This window comes from Amyelois transitella, chromosome 12 (assembly GCF_032362555.1).
Source record: "Amyelois transitella isolate CPQ chromosome 12, ilAmyTran1.1, whole genome shotgun sequence".
Taxonomy (NCBI): Eukaryota; Metazoa; Arthropoda; class Insecta; order Lepidoptera; family Pyralidae; genus Amyelois; species Amyelois transitella.
In genome coordinates, this window is record NC_083515.1 from 1,802,278 (window position 1) to 1,819,181 (window position 16,904).

The window sequence follows — 16,904 nt, forward strand, 5'->3', positions numbered from 1 at the left end:
TTTCAAGACTGTTGGCTCTGTCTACTCCGCAAGGGTTAAAGACGTGATTATATGTATGTATGTGTATGTATAATAAGTGTAGCATTACGATTATGATACTAAATAGTGGTAATATAAAATTTATTCTGATTTCTATGACGTACCCGCAGCAGGACTCATTAAATTGTCGACACTCTTTTTACGTAAAGCTGTGTCCATAGGTCCTAGTACTTATAGAACTGGCGCATAGACTAATTAATGTACTAGATATATAAAACAACAGACAATCAAACGAAAGGCTTTAAACGCGAAATTTTTATATTAAGCTAAACAATAGATAATATCTCTAAATATCAATTCCATCACCCAACTAAACGCGGCCTTCGAATCTTGTTAGTTTTACTCTGTCTATCCCGTAATGGACAAAGACTGTCAATTAAAGTCAGTCTTCCTCCTGGCTTTAGTCCCGTTTGCATCCTCACCACTCTGGCCAGGAGTCCTGTGTATGCCTTTGACCATGGATCCTGGATTGGGTGAGTCAGGTTTTTACGCGAAGCGATTCCCATCTGATCTCCGCAACCTTTGCAGGAGAACCTAACCCGTATTAGATCGATCATGCCCGAATGTGCAGGTTTCCTCACGATGTTTTCCTCGCAGTAAGAGCATCGGTTAGTATTCAAACTAATGTACGAAACTTTGAAAATCGTCATTGTCAATCTTTGATAATATTTAGAAGGTTTCATTTCAAATTAGTACTATCATAATAAAAATGCAGTACATACGCTTTCAAGTTATCTTGAAAATGGCGGTAAAACCTACTCATTTTTCATACTAAGGCTTAGTTTCTCGGGCTTTAATAAACCCCTGTACACCTTCCCACTGTAAGCCACTTGCTCGGAACATTTTAATAATGTCACATGCTTGTGGCTTATGGAACTAACAGAAAAAAAAAACTAGCATGCCTTACTTTTAGTGGGTAGTGTGAACGGTCGCTTACAAAGCTAAATTTTTTATACGAAGTAGTTTATTTTTCAAGACATATTTATCACATCCATTTTTATACCCATTATTTTAAATTTTTATTTATTTTACAGTTAAGTATCGCACCACTCGTACATCCATCGCAGTTTTTGACAAAGGTTTGATTGGCAGAGAGTACCAATACATTACGTACATAAAGTTTAAATATATATCCCATTAAGAATTGCACCATTGTATTTAGTTAGGACTTTGGCACTAACAAATGAAAAAAATCTAAGCGAGGCTAAATTTTTATATTTACAGATGACACATTCATAAGTGGGTCGGTGGCCCGGTAAAACAACGCAAGTAATTTTACCGGGCATCTTTACCATTTTCTGAGTTATGTTCATTAGTTTTAGTGCCAGCCGTTGCTTTGAGGGTAAGGGAAAAAATCGTGAGGAAATTTGCACATTCAAGCTAGGTTCCCAGCACCTACTCCTGAACCGCCATTTTCTTAATTCTGCTTGAATCATGAATAAAAATAAAATTTCAACAAAGCTTGTATTATTTTAATATTAACAATCTTTTGATTCGCTACCGTTGGAATTTCAGAAAATAAAGATGCCTAATGGTCTATTCAATCTATGTACAAAATTTTCTGAATTTATTAGTTCCAAACAAACATCCAAAAATACAAACCTCTTTCTCCATATAATTATGTGTCGATTTCTCATAATTCACACGCCTTTCTCATACAATATCAAAACCAATCAAACTTGGCACCGCGATACCCATAACATTGTTAAAAGCACAATTTCAGCCGTTATTATTCCTCAAATCAGAGAGATTATGCAAATAATGACTCGTTCGAGCCAGGAATAAGAGGAAATTAATTTGGAGGCCAAATAATAATAAATTAAAGCAACGCCAAGTTTATACATTTTCTGGAAGCGCTTGTTGGAAAGTTTAATTTTACTCTCTCATGTCTCTGCGTTTTACATAAATAAATAAATATATACGGGACAAATTACACAGATTGAGTTAGCCTCGAAGTAAGTTTGAGACTTGTGTTACGAGATACTATATTATTATATATTTCATAATAAATACTTATATAGATACACATCCAAGACCCAGGCCAATCAGAGAAAGTTCGTTTCTCATCATGTCCTGACCGGGATTCGAACCCGGGACCTCCGGTGTCACAAACAAGTGCACTATCGCTGCGCCACTGAGGCCGTCAAACATCCTCCACTGTCATGCTATGGTGTCTGCCCCTGTTGTATGAGACGCGCGACGCCGTTTTCATCGCGCGAAAATCTATCGCTGTTACGCTTTTAATTGTGACGTAAAACGGGACAGTGATAGTTTGTTGCGCGTTAAAAATACTGTGGTGACCGGTATGTAGAATATTACGTACATATAGGTACATACGTACAACTGAGCCATCAGTCAGTCAGAAAGGACTCGAAATCCACGTTCAGTTGGATTATAATGAGGACGTTAAGCGATTAACATTTCATGTGTCCAACATCAAAAATAAACAAGTCTCATACAAATTTTCAACCCCTTTTTCACCCCCTTAGTAACGAAATAGAATTTTGAATTTAGAAAACGAAATTTCCGATTTTTTTGTAAATTCTATCTACCTTCAACTCTGTCTACCTTCCTGCCACATTACATTCACATTGGTTCAGAATTTTTAGAGCTTTCGTGATGCGTGAGTTAATCAGTGTTTTTCGGCTTTATATTAAAAAAAAAGGAAGATCACATCTAGTTTTTTCTAAGATGTATCAAAATTTTGATTCAATTATTTCACTCAAATTCAATTTGTAATTTCTACAAGCCTTGTCAATGAAACGACAGGTAAGGAGAAAGATAACAGTTGTCAGTAAGCCTGGGGAAGTTGAAAATTGTTTTCACTTCTTAGAGTATCCACTGAATGTCAATGTTGTACTTCGACTTCAAGTAAACATCTATTGTTTCTTGATTCTATGAAATATAAATTAATATTTATGTGGATAATTTCGTGTTAATATTTTGACAAACTTATGGGTATTGGTAGTCGAGCTGGTATTACAAGCCAGTGAGGCCTGCATGACACGCGCGATGTCGTTTCTATCGCGCGATAAACCACCACTTTTTCGCTTTATATTATGACAAGTCCAAATAAAAATGATCTCGCAAGAATGATAAGTTTGACTTTTTTCTTTGCCTCAGGAATTTAAAAAAAAATTATTACCAAAACGTCAAACAAAAAAATACTTACATTTATTAACTTAAATGAAAAGAAGAAAATGAAATGCTTATTTACTTAAAAAGTAAAATGAAATTGTACAGAATAACATCTCTAGTACATGACCTAGTATTTCAATGAACACATTTTATGTCCCTAAATATACATATTTGGAGCTCAGTCCGTGCAAGCGAATATATTATAGTTTTGCGGACTAAACTGAAATACTAAGGTACCTAGTTTTAGTGTTGCAATATTATTTGAGTAGAATTAGTATACTCTCAAATTAAAGTACACCTACAGTTTTTATCATTTTAATATTAATATGATGTTTGTCTCTCTGTTTGGCTGTTTTTTACGCTTTCTTGGCTAAGCCGCAAAGCATCACTCTCTTCATGTAAGCTCGTCGGTTTCGGGTACTCTTGACTCAGGCCTTTTTCTTGATCTATTTGCTATTAAACTTGGGATTGTTTTAGGCGATATGTAGCAAAATTGCACGTAGCCTATTAGTCTGTTTAAGACTGTTGGCTCTGTCTTCCCCGTAATTGTATATAAGTATGTATTTAAGCATGACTGCAACATTTTAGACCTCATATCTTACAGATTGACGCGATAAAAATATTTTACTCGTGTGAACCTTCGGAAAAAGCAGCATTATATTGTGTTCATAATCAAAATGGTGGGCGTTAAACCATTCACATGTGAAAGAAAAATAATCAAAAGAGTTACAGGTTCCTTTGTCCTTGTTCTTTACTCAATAAATTATTAATTTTCTATCCAACGAACTTAATCGAACGAAAAGAAACCTACTTGTGTTCTCAAAGACGATAAGGGCCTCCGTAGACTGAAATAATTTCTTTGAAGTCTCCCCCAGGTATAACTTGTTATTTACTTTCATCTAAACCATGAACAACATTCACGAACTTCCATCAAACACTGAAAACTTACGAGATTAAGAGGGAATACACAGGAACTAATTGAGCTCAGTGGTAGAACCGTTAAAGTCACCGATCTTAAAAAGAAATACCGTGTACCAAGAATGTTTCTCAAGTTACGTACAGTTGCCACCGAGGAACTAGACCACTTGTTTATACAAAGCAAAATCATTCGAGGGTATAATTTCTTTGCAGGCTTGTACATTGATTTGAAAGCTAACCGATGGTTTGATAAGGAAGAAATTCGTGATAAAACCTGAACGTTCATTGTAACTGGATGTGTTTCAATCCAACAAGGGTAAGGTTCCCTTGTTAACAGATAGTTGTGGAGGTTAGAGAGGACTTGGTATATCCAGTTACTTAGAAAGAAACTATGGAAAAGAAATATTATTAATACTACTCGTATTAAAAAAATCCCTTGATACACCCACGTGGACCAACGTGGTGAACCATGGGTTGGGACTTTCTTAATATAACCAATTCATAATTTAACCCGACCTGGATCTTCCACATGATAAAACTGAAACAACGAAGAATACAGGAATTCATTTAAATCCCTATTAGTCCTCCTCCTGACTTGAGCCCCGGTTGCATTCTCACCACTCTGGAACGCCCGGGGTATACCTTTGACCATAGCGAAGCGACTCCCATCAGACCTCCGCAACCTTTGCAGGGAAACCTAACCACCATTGTGGTTGTGAATCACATCATGATCGATCATGGTTACTAATATAGTTGCCAGAAATGCAGGTTTCCTCACGATTAGAATTCAACTAATGTTTGTTCATAACTTTGATATATGGCTGAGGTGTGAACCTGTGCCTTTTATGCGCATTACGCATTTTAACCGAGCATCTTACCGATTCGACCACCGACAGTCAAAGTTGTACACTTTTAGTATTCCCTCTTAAAGATACATACATACATATGTTCACGTCTATATCCCTTGCGGGGTAGACAGAGCCAACAGTCTTGAAAAGACTGAATGGCCACGTTCAGCTATTTGGCATAATGATAGAATTGAGATTCAAATAATGACAGGTTGCTAGCCCATCGCCTAAAAAAGAATCCCAAGTTTGTAAGCCTATCCCTTAGTCGCCTTTTACGACATCCATGGGAAAGAGATGGAGTAGTCATATTCTTTTTTGTATTGGTGCCGGGAACGACACGGCAATTCCCTCTTAAAACTTGAAACTTTAGTAATTAGTACTCGGGCGATCGACAGCTCTTATCGCTTCTATAAATTTCTCGGTCTGATAAATTGATAGAAGTTGTCGAATTATCCTGAACATCAACAGCCTTCAAATCTTCTGACAACCGATGTAATGTTCAGCTCAAACCGTTGTGTTTGTTAACCACTTGATCGATATCCATAAAATTTTGTTTACATATAGCATAAAACGATATGATTATATAAACATACACATAATAAAATTGCAACAAACCGATGTTTGTAATTGAAATATATTGCCTAAAAATCGATATGGAGGAACTTTATATGACCAATCTTTGTTGGAGAAGACTAAATGTGATTTTTAAAATGTCTGTCTGTAAATTCGTTCTCGCATGAATCAAAATCTATAACAGCTTGGTTCAACTTAAACTGTTATACAATAAATTCTCCCCCATTACAATACACGGGATGAGTTTTTTGTACATACGTCACATACGTACGTCACGTCTATATCCCTTACGTGGTAGACAGAGCCAACAGTCTTGAAAATACTGATAGGCCAAGCTCAGCTTTTTGGCTTGATAATATAATTGAGATTTCAATACTGAAAGGTTGCTAGCCCATCACCTTGAAGAAGAATCCCATGCGTATCCTTTAGTAGCATTTTACTAAATCCATATAAAAAAGGAAGGAAAGGTCCTGTTCTCTTTTTTATTGGTACCGGGAATCACACGGCACACACACACACACACGGGTTTTTTATTGATTTTGTTTTACGACGGACAAAGTCACGGGCAACGGCTTGTTAATAAATATGAAATTTATTGAAACGCATGTAGCGTTTGATTTATGAATTTTCACTATAAAATTTCGCTTTGACCACTAATAGCCGATACAGACTGTAGTGTTTAACGTGGTGGGCTGTTAATAATGGGAATGGCGCCATGTTTGTTTCATACCGAACATTACTTTTAATCATGGCCGTGCATCATTTATCAAGTGTCATTGTTGAAGACAGTAAAGCACTCTACAAAAAGTAAATGAGACTTAGGCAGATATGAAAATAAACTGGGATGATCTTGGGATGAAGTAAAACTGCACTTTGGTTTAACTTTGAATATGATGATGATGATGAAAAATTATGTTTATATTGAATAGACAATTTATCGAGGAAGGCTTTAGACTATATAACATCACGCTGCAACTATAAGGAGCAAAGAAATAATGGAATATGTGAAATAAAAACGGTGAAAATTATTCATCCTTGGGGGCTTCAATGATGCCCAAAACAACTATTCCACGCGGACGAATGATTACGATTATGATTTTCATTATGATTATGATTAGCAGCTAAAAAGTCTTAATAATTTCTAGTAAATAAACAAACAGACAAAATAACAATTTTAATGTTGCCCCAATTTATGTTTTGGATAATGAATAAATTTATTTTCCCTTGCCTTTACGGCTTGGGCGGATTTAATAAAAAAAATCTTCGTCGACTATAAATTATATTTATTAAGCATTCCACTGCTTGGGTTTCATTTGGGTTTTGTTATGAAAATGGAATATAATATCGCTTAATTTACTCTCTGTAAGAGAGTCATATTGCTGAATGCGCTAATAATAATCGCTTAAAGTTGTATTTCTCAGAGCGTCGGTGGAAAATGTTCAAGTTATGCGTATATTACTATTTTAAAAGTAACACATGAGTTTGAATGCTTACTGATGACAGTGAAGAAAATATCGTGAGGAAACCTGCACATTTAGTCAGTAGCCTGAATGTGCAGGTTTCCTGCGGAACCATGGAATATGACTTAACCAATATGACTTGGGTTTCCCGGCGGAGGTTGCGGAGGTCAGATGGAAGTCGCTTCGTGTTAAACCGTGTCTCACCCAATACAATATAACAACACTTTTCAATTTATAATTTTTACCGACTCCAATAAAGGTTATAAATGGTCTAAATATTATTTGAAATAAGTGTTTTTTTTTCCTATTTGTCCTGCGGACATAGGCTATAAAATGATCACTAAATGGTACAAAAAAGGCGTGATTTTATGTATATATATGTATGTAAAATGGTACAACCCTAGGCAAGAAATGCACATATCCTTTTTTAGACTACCGGGACATTCAAATTGAAACATTAACCCAGTATAACGCTTAAAGTGATGATATGAGTAAGAAGTATAGTCTGAAATCATTTGTTCTGACAGATTTTAGCCGCTACAGGAAATTGCAAGCCTGAGCCAGTCACAAATTAAAGTTACAACAGATGTGGCGTTCTTTTTTGACTGACTGTATTTTTCTCAATCTTATAGATTTACTGTAAATCGTAACTAACCATAAATCTTAGTACCGTGTTGTGGTTCTTTAATTTAGCAATAAAGTGTATGCTATAAACTCGGGATTCTTCTTTCAGGCGATGGGCTAGCAACCTTTCACTATTTGAATCTCAATTCTATCACTAAGCCAAACAGCTATACGTGGCCTTTCAGTCTTTTCAAGACTGTTGATTCTGTCCACCCCGCAAGGGATATAGACGTGATGATATGTATGTATGCATGTAAGTATATGCTTTTCCATACTTTGAAGACCAAGAGCATCTTTACATGTACCTGACAGGCTTGTATAAAGTATATTTTTAACTAAATATATATATATATATATATATATATATATATATATATATATATATATATATATATATATATATATATATATATATATATATATATATATATATATATATATATATATGTATATAGCTTGTATAAAGTATATTATAATTATATTTTTATTAATATTATAAAGTAGCGAAAGAAGTATGCAGAGATCGTGGCAAGTGGAAAGAGGTAGTCTCTGCCTACCCCTCCGGGAAAGAGGCGTGATTTTATGTATGTATGTATGTATAAAGTATATTTATAATACCATTTCTGTTATTTTTTGTAGTTCTGATTTTTTCTTGGTGTAATCAAGAGTTACTCTCTATATAACAGGAATATTGATTTGTGTTATTCTTCTATATTTCTATATTTTGTGCTACTGATGTGAATCAGAAACTTTGAAGTTATAACCAGTTTGTATGCTGGAGCAGTATTATACGAACTAATACTGTAGGTGAGATAGCTTTATGAATATCGTATGCTGTTTCAATACAAATATACAGTTATGCTCACGTCTCTTTCCCGGAGGGTTAGGCAGAGACTACATGTTTTTACTTGTCAGGGTCACTGTTCCTCTTTCGCTTCATTAAATTTATAATGTGTGTCAGAATCGCGGGTGTACCTCACGGAACGTTTAAATATCTGTTTTGTACCTCAGTGTACCTATCTTAAAAAAAGTGTTTTAACTCTTAGAAATACAGACAAATGAACAATCTTAATTCAAAACTATCAGTAAAACTTACAACACCTGCCTTTTTGCGACGTGAGTTAAAATTAGGGTACACTGAACGGTGAACTTATAAACACTAAATATTGGTTCAGTTATAGCCCGCTTTCAGGAAATTGTGAAGTGAGGTCTAGCCTTTGACAAAGTTTCAAACTAGCTGAATTGGTTTTGATATTGAAAAGCGTTAGAATCTATATAACCGTTTAAAGCCGAAATTGGGTATATTTAATTTCTCCTTAAATCAAAATTTTTAAGTTTTGGTAACTTCATATCTTCCCATAGTTGTCGTAAAAGGCGACTAGGGAAAAGGTAATAAGCATGGTAATCTTCTTGAAAGCGATTGGCTTGCTGTTATTATTTGAATCTCAAATTCATTATTAAGCCATACAGCTAAACGTGGCCTTTCAGTCTTTTCAAGTCTGTTGGCTCTGTCTACGCCGCAAAGGACTTAGCCATGATTATATGTATGTATGTTTGTCTCTTTAATCAATTTCCTCAATATTCATGGAAGGTTATATAATTAAAGATAGAGTGGTCCTATTCTAAAGTGCTGAGAACCGCAAGGCGCATTATCTTTAGAAACCCCATTCTTACTATTATAAGTTTATTTAAAATCAGTAACATACCAACTTATAGATAAATATACACCTATATTAAACCCCCCTAAACTATATAAATAGATAAATGAAATAAATATATACAGGACATATTACACAGATTGAGTTAGCCTCGATGTAAGTTCGGGACTTGTGTTACGATGTACTAACTCAACGATACTATATTTTAGAATAAATACTTATATAGATAAACATCCAGGACCCAGGCCAATCAGAAAAAGTTCTTTTCTCATCATGCCCTGGCCGGGATTCGAACCCGGGACCTCCGGTGTCACAGACAAGCGTACTACCGCTGCGCCACAGAGGCCGTCAAATTATTTTTGCTATTAAACCAGAGACCTAAATAAAATACAAGTAGAGTCTGCATAGACCGCTAGTCTTACTCAAAGAGACTTATCCCATCTACAGATTTATACCCGAGATACCATCCACTTAAGTCGGTCTTTGCATTTTAATGTTCCTTGCCACTTGGTATAGAACGGCGGTTTTAAGGTTTAAGGTATAATAGGGATCACGATACCGTTGCCCGCTTAAAAGGACTGGAAAAGCACTTAAACTTTCCTAGCTCGGAGAATTATGCTGATTTTTATTTCATATTTTTTAACTCGGTTAAAAATAAACATCGTCTGAGGGTGTTAAAGGCTGTATGTAATCGCAGGAGGAGTCGTGGCGGGCCGTATTTAAATGCGCTGGCCTGTTATAAAATAATTCATTCATTTAATCACGTCTATATCCCTTGCGGGTTAGATAGAGCCAGCAGTCTCGAAAAACTGACAGGCCACGTTCAGCTGTTAGGCTAAATGACAGAATTGAGATTCAAACAGTGACAAGTCGCTAGCCCATCGCCTAAAAGAAGAATCTCAAATTTATAACCTTATCCCTTAGCCGTCTTTTACAACATCCATGGGAAAGAGTTGGAGTGGTCCTATTCGTTTTTTTAATATTAATGCCGAGAACCACACGGCATAAATACGGTTTAAGCTATAAAATAAAAGTAACAATACTCACTCTCTCTCTCTTTGAACTATGCGTGGTCCCAGTTGCACCCTCCGCTACAATGTTTCGGAGCCTAGGGTCCACTTTCATACTGTTTACTTAGAAAATGGCGCTATTTGTCATTTTATCTCGCAAATAACGCCTCTGTCCAGTGATAGCAGTAAACTTAGCATAACAAAACAGCATGCCATAAAACAACCACGGTTTGCGATTGCCGCCGTCCATGTGATTCAAGCTTTTCATGAAGAAAAGGTGTGTTCTCTTTAGACCATATATGTAGATGATTGAAATTTTTGGATTTTTAACGAGATGTCCCGTTTGATATACGAGTAATATACGACTAAGGGACAAATTGCAAAGTCAATATTGGACTTAAAACTGATGATGTCGGAGACCGGACAAAGGGAATATAAATAATTTCAAAAAAAAATTTAATAAATAATTTGAAAAGTCGTTTCGGAGGTATACGGGAACGAACATTGTGACACGAGAATTTTATACACATATATATATATATATAAGATGAATAAGCCATGAAGTACAGGTGACGATAATATTTGCGAAGGTGACAGCAAATGCCTGGCATCAAGACTTCCTAAATTGAAATTTATTTAATTATTTATGTACGCAGAAAACAAAGAGAATGATAAACACAAGAAACAAAATTACATTTATAGGTTCTGCTTATTTCAAAAGAAATCTATCTAACATCTTCTATATTAGATAGATATCTATCATCTGTATATCTATAAGCTATCATTTAGTCATCCTGATCTATTGAAGGACAAGAATTGTAAATTTTTTTTCACATCATGAAAAACTTGAGCTAAAATGCCAATCAAAAATATGCTTTAATAGTTTGGAATGAAGATTTATTTTAGAAAAAAATCTACATGATTTTACCGAGTAATCGCAATTGTTTATCAAATCCTCTGGTACAAAGGGGATTATACCAAGAAACTCGAGAAAGATAATTTTTCAATTAAGAAAGTAAATGTTTATGCAAAAATAGGGGAAGTTAATTTGAATAAAATTCATTTATTTTATTAAAAGCTATCTCTTTTCGCCGCAATGGTTTTTGTTTTGTTTTCTATTGCACAAATCTTCTCGAAAATGTTTTTATACCTAATTTTGCACCAAAATGTTGATATAAATTTATACGAGACACATCATACAGATGTTAGAGTCTGATAAGGAATATTAACTCAACGATTCCTACATTACGAAACTACATAATACAAAACATATGTATGTTCTATATATCCTGCGGAATGTGACCTAATTAAATAAGTATTTTATCACGATTTCTATAACCCTAGACGTGCCTACAAGATTTTTTTTAAATGTTCCGTAAATATGAATTGAAATAAGTTAAATCAAAAAATCTTTTCTCTATTTTTACCAAAGTCATTTATTTTTTAAATAATAATTTAACCGTTATTTAAATAAATAAATAATATATTAAATGCTATATTAAATGTGAATGTCATATTTTATTAATAAGTAAATTGTTTCATAACATTATTCTGAATCTGTCAGACAAAGTCAGTAATGATACATATTATAACATCAAAATACAAAGTTCGTTCAAAACTTGGAACATTAAGTACATCTGCCTGTTAATCGCTTTCTGAGCCGAACACATTTATTTGTGAGAAGTCGGTTAAATCGAGCATAGTTTCACACATTCCATATACAAATACTTACAAAGTTCTCAAACATAGTCTATTTTACACTTCACGATTTTTAAAAGAAAAAGTAAGAAGAATATATCAGCAAAAGATATTTTCATGGCTAAATACCAACTTGAGGCTAGCACACATATATAATTCTATAAAATCACGTCTCTTCCGGAGGGTTGGACAGAGACTATTTCTTTCCAGTTGTCACAATCCCTGCATACTTCTTTCGCTTCGCTTTCGGTTTCGGGTACACTTGACTTGACCTTTCGCCAATACGTTCCCGATATGATCAAGGTTCGATCGTTCCTTTTTAGGATTCCGTAGTGAACAAGGAACCTTTATAGTTTCGGCACGTCTGTTTGTCTGCTGTTTTACTCAGAGACTTCATATATATTATTTGGTAGAAAGCTGTATTAGAGCCGAGTTGTTAGTCAACTACTACTACTAGTACTAGTTACTAGTTATTTTGGGCATCATTGAAACCCTCAAGGATGAATAATTTTCCCCGCTTTTTTCACATATTCCATTATTTCTTTTCTCCTTATAGTTGCAGCGTGATATAACCAAAGCCTTCCTCGATAAATGGTCTATTTAAACCAAAATTTTTATTTCAATTCGAACCAGTAGTTCTTGAGATTAGCGCGTTCAAACAAACAAACAAACTCTTCAGCTTTATAATATTAGTATAGATTGGCGAACTAATAAGTTGTAAGTTATTTGTGAGTGTGAACTCAAAGTTAGCATTGGCAATTACGAAACTTTACAATGCGCGTGACACGACACCCACATAAGTGGTTTTTGTTATAGTAAAATCTTTTCAAAATCGTGTCGTATAAAGAAAACGATTTGTGTTAACACCCTGCGGATTAAGTCCGCGTAATGAGGTGTAAAACCTTGTTGTTTACTGAACTAGTTTCGAGTTCATAACTCTGCTTGCATTGTCACCCTTATGTTATCGAAATAAGGTTCTTAATCTTATAACGCGATTTTAAATTAACGCTATAATTTTGGTGACTTTTCAAATGTCATTATTACGGCAGATCAACAAAAAAGGGGTGTTGTCAGGATTTATGTAGCTTAAAAATTATAAGTTTTTATAAAAAGCGAAATAGAATTAATGTGTAGGAAGATTAAATCCTAAGGAAAATATGCTACATTTAAATTTTAAAGTTACTTTTAAATTTATATTTAGACTAGCTTTTACGAACAGTTTCGCCGCAGCAAAGAATGCTTAATAGTTATAACCGAGACGAAAGGAATATAATATCCCTTGCGGGGTAGACAGAGCCAACAGTCTTGAAAAGACTGATAGGCCACGTTTTGGCTCGATGAGACGAATTGAGATTCAAATAGTGACAGGTTGCTAGCCCTTCATTAAATATGCGAAATCAAAATATCTAGAATATTGGTACCCGAAATCGCCGAGCTTGTATGAAGAGAGTTATGAATGTGGATGAAGCGAAGGAAGTATGCAGAGATCGTGGCAAGTGGAAAGAGGTAGTCTCTGCCTACCCCTCCGGGAAAGAGGCGTGATTTTATGTATGTATTGGTTCAGTAGGTAACGCGTCAATATTTGGCTTGGTGATGGAATTGAGTTTTCAAACTTTTACAGATTATATACATCCCATTGCCGTCAAGAAGAACCTCAAATTCATTAGCTTTTTCCCTGATCAACATTGGAAAGAGTTACAGCTGCCGTGTGGTTCTCGGCACTAATAAAAAAAAAGAATAGCATCCACTTCATCTCTTTCCCATGGATGACGTAAAAACATTTAAGGGTATGCTTATAAAAACTTGGAATTCTTCTTTTAGGCGATGGGCTAGCAACCTGTCACTATTCGAATCTCAATTCTATCATCAAGCCAAAAAGCTGAACGTGACCTATCAGTTTTTTCAAGACTGTTGGCTCTGTCTACACCGCAAGTCGACTACGTGACTTTATGTATGTATCTATCAAATATTTGGTGTCTACAGCAAGCACCACGCTTTACAACCATTAATCGATAATATGAACAAAACAGATAAAACATAAAATAATTCTTATCAATAATGCCATTCCAAAAACACTCTGTTAATATCAAACATGAAGTTTCAAACAAAATTCCAGTTTACGCAGAAACAGTCGGCAAAAGTTGCCATCAATGTGAAACGAAACACGAAACTGAAAATTGGCAACATTTTAATTAAAACCCGAGTATTATTAAACCACCGCAAACATGTTAACTAAATTTCAAGTAATTAATGCGCTTGATGTGAGACTGGTAATAAAATTGCTGTAAATAAGGTTTAGTTGAGAATTTTTTAATTGTTACGGTAATGTTTTAAGCGTTTCTGGAATAGTCATTATTTTTTTTATTCTTTATCGCATGAAATACAATTTTTTTAGCTAAATAGACGGTCTTAAAACTATAAAAAGATCTACCAATGTTTGACTCATTGGCCATTATTTTTGGGATTAATAAATTAGGATTCAGATTTTAATAGTAGAGTGAAGGACTTCGTACAACTAGAAAAGTAAATGATGTTTACGAAAAATCTGTCAGCTGTATTCCACATAATGTCAAAATGGAAAGCATTGAAGACTAACAAAAAAATATTGTATGTCTTTGTGTTAGCTTTTGTTTGCAATTTCTCCGTTATATACTTCAATCGGATCGCACATAAAAATATTGATATTTGTCACTCGATAGATGAAGATATGCCAGATATAACAGATAATGTTGTTACAAATGATAACTCAATATTTTTTCATGAGACCTCGTTAAAAGGACGACTGACTATTCGACAAGCATGTTGCGTAGAATCGTGTGCTAGAATGAATTTAAAATCTGATATTAATGTTATATTTTCATCTGCGATTAATAAATCTCATTTAGAAATGGTCAAGCTGTTATGTAAATTTGATAATATAAAATTTTATGAAGTGAATATTGAAAGATACGTTAAAGGAACTCCCATGGAGGATTTTGATGTTAGTACTCTTTTGAGATCACCCTGGCCAATGCAGGTGACTTCAGATGCTTTGAGATATTTAACTTTGTACAAATGGAGTGGGATTTATGTAGATCTGGACATAATGGTTGTAAGACCTTTAAGATTTTTGGGAAACAACTGGGCAGCATTGGAAAATAAAAGGGAAATCGGTTCGGCAGCGCTTTCCTTTGGAAGAGATGATTTGGGAAGATATGTGGCTGAAAGAGTTATCATGTATGTAAATAATGATGATTATTATGATTTCCTCTTACATGGTTTGGAAGTAAAAGCGTTTGTTCGACTTGTTGTCTGTAAGTTCGGATGTCACGGTATGCATACTGCATTGTTTAGTTGATTTAATTTTAAATCACCATTTTTAGGCACAAATCAGTTAGAAAACTTTAAAAAAAACTCTTTCTTCCATCAAAACTTAACACTACTCTTAACTAACGTTTGAAAAACGTCATAACTCACAAAAAGTCATTGGAACCTGTATACGAGTATCATGCTTTCATAAATCGGCGTTTGTACGTCGAGCGACATTTCAAATGCCGTCATTATGTTTCTAATGATAAATTAAATCATTTGCAGAGAGTTTGTGAAGAAATTTGACTTGAAACATTATACCAGAAATGGACCGGGAGTTATATCACGTGTTTTGAGCAACCTTTGTATGAAATTCAGATATAAATGTGGAGGTATCGATCAATTACTAAATCACTTCATTGTAACATTTGTTTTCTGCCTGCTTGACAGAAATTTTACGTGAAGTTGTAAAAATACACGAATGTCTGATTTATATGCATGAGAAATCTGAAGATAAGTTAGAATTTGGCAATTCAGGATTAGAAATTAAAGTCATCATTCAGGCCCAGTATATCATCAAGCATCTTTAGTAGACAGAGTTCATCATTTACCACAAACCCTGCATCTTTTCCTTCATCCATGAAATTATAAAGATATTGTTCTTCTTCTAATGTCATCATCATATTTAATAGGACTTCTCACATTTCAGGTTTCAAAATATACAGCAACCTTACATTTTCTCCAATTTCGTACGTGGAAGCGAGCCTATACTTCCAAGCGAATGCACTAACGAGATTCAATTCAAACGAAATATACGGCTATCACATGTATAATTTTGTGACGAAGAATCTCAAAATTGAAAAGAACTCTTTCTATGCTAATTTGGCTAAGGAATTCTGCCCGAAGATTTATAAAGAATATATTCATGAGTTCTCTTATTAAAATGTGTTTGTGAGACATTTAAGTTTTTTATTCAACCATCAATTTTTTTTTTTTAGGAAGTAAAGTTGGTAGAGCCGTCTGTTGTGGTGGGATAGTTCCATTATTGAGTCATTCAGATTGTTTAGAGTCAACCTCTGCCGACCCTGTAAAGGATAAAATGTATTCTATGATTATACAAGTTTCTGTTTAATTTGGTTTGAATGATTATGGTGGCCGTTAGCACTTTATATATCTACAGAAATTAATATTTGACATGCGAAATTTAATCATTTTCAGTTAATGGATAACGCGTCACGAAAACGTTATTTAGCAGTATGAATTTGCACGTTACGTTTATAATTCGAACTAATACAATTTAACCTAAAATGTGTTCATACAAATGTCGGCGTCACACGGAACCTAATTTAATGTCTCTTTGCCATTTCGTATTAACTTGATTAACTAACCTGGAGAGGAAATCATATTCGAATTTCAAATTTGAATATTAATATTATTTACAAAGTGACAAGGCTTAAATGTATTATACATGGCTGGAATTGGTACAATCGTGGTACAAACTAGTGTTTTCAAGTGAAAGTTGATATCGATAAGTAAAATAATTATTATCTCGATGTTTGTAAGATAATCGGTACATGTTTACAAAAAAATAGTTTATCTTATTTAGATGCACTCGTGACATCTTCTTAGAAGATAGGGTACGAAAAGTTT

At 34.4% G+C, this 16,904-nt stretch overlaps 1 protein-coding gene across 1 annotated transcript in view; it reads left to right on the forward strand.

The window, feature by feature from the left end:
• The window catches only part of LOC106140879 (alpha-1,4-N-acetylglucosaminyltransferase-like), a 38,614-nt gene extending 22,418 nt beyond the window's left edge, over nt 1–16,196 (forward strand). Inside the window, exons 4-5 of the mRNA XM_060946877.1 lie at nt 14,666–15,259; nt 15,964–16,196. Coding sequence (XP_060802860.1) covers nt 14,666–15,259; nt 15,964–16,196 — 827 coding nt within the window. The remainder of the gene's footprint in view (nt 1–14,665; nt 15,260–15,963) is intronic.
• Nucleotides 16,197–16,904: the final 708 nt, after the last annotated feature.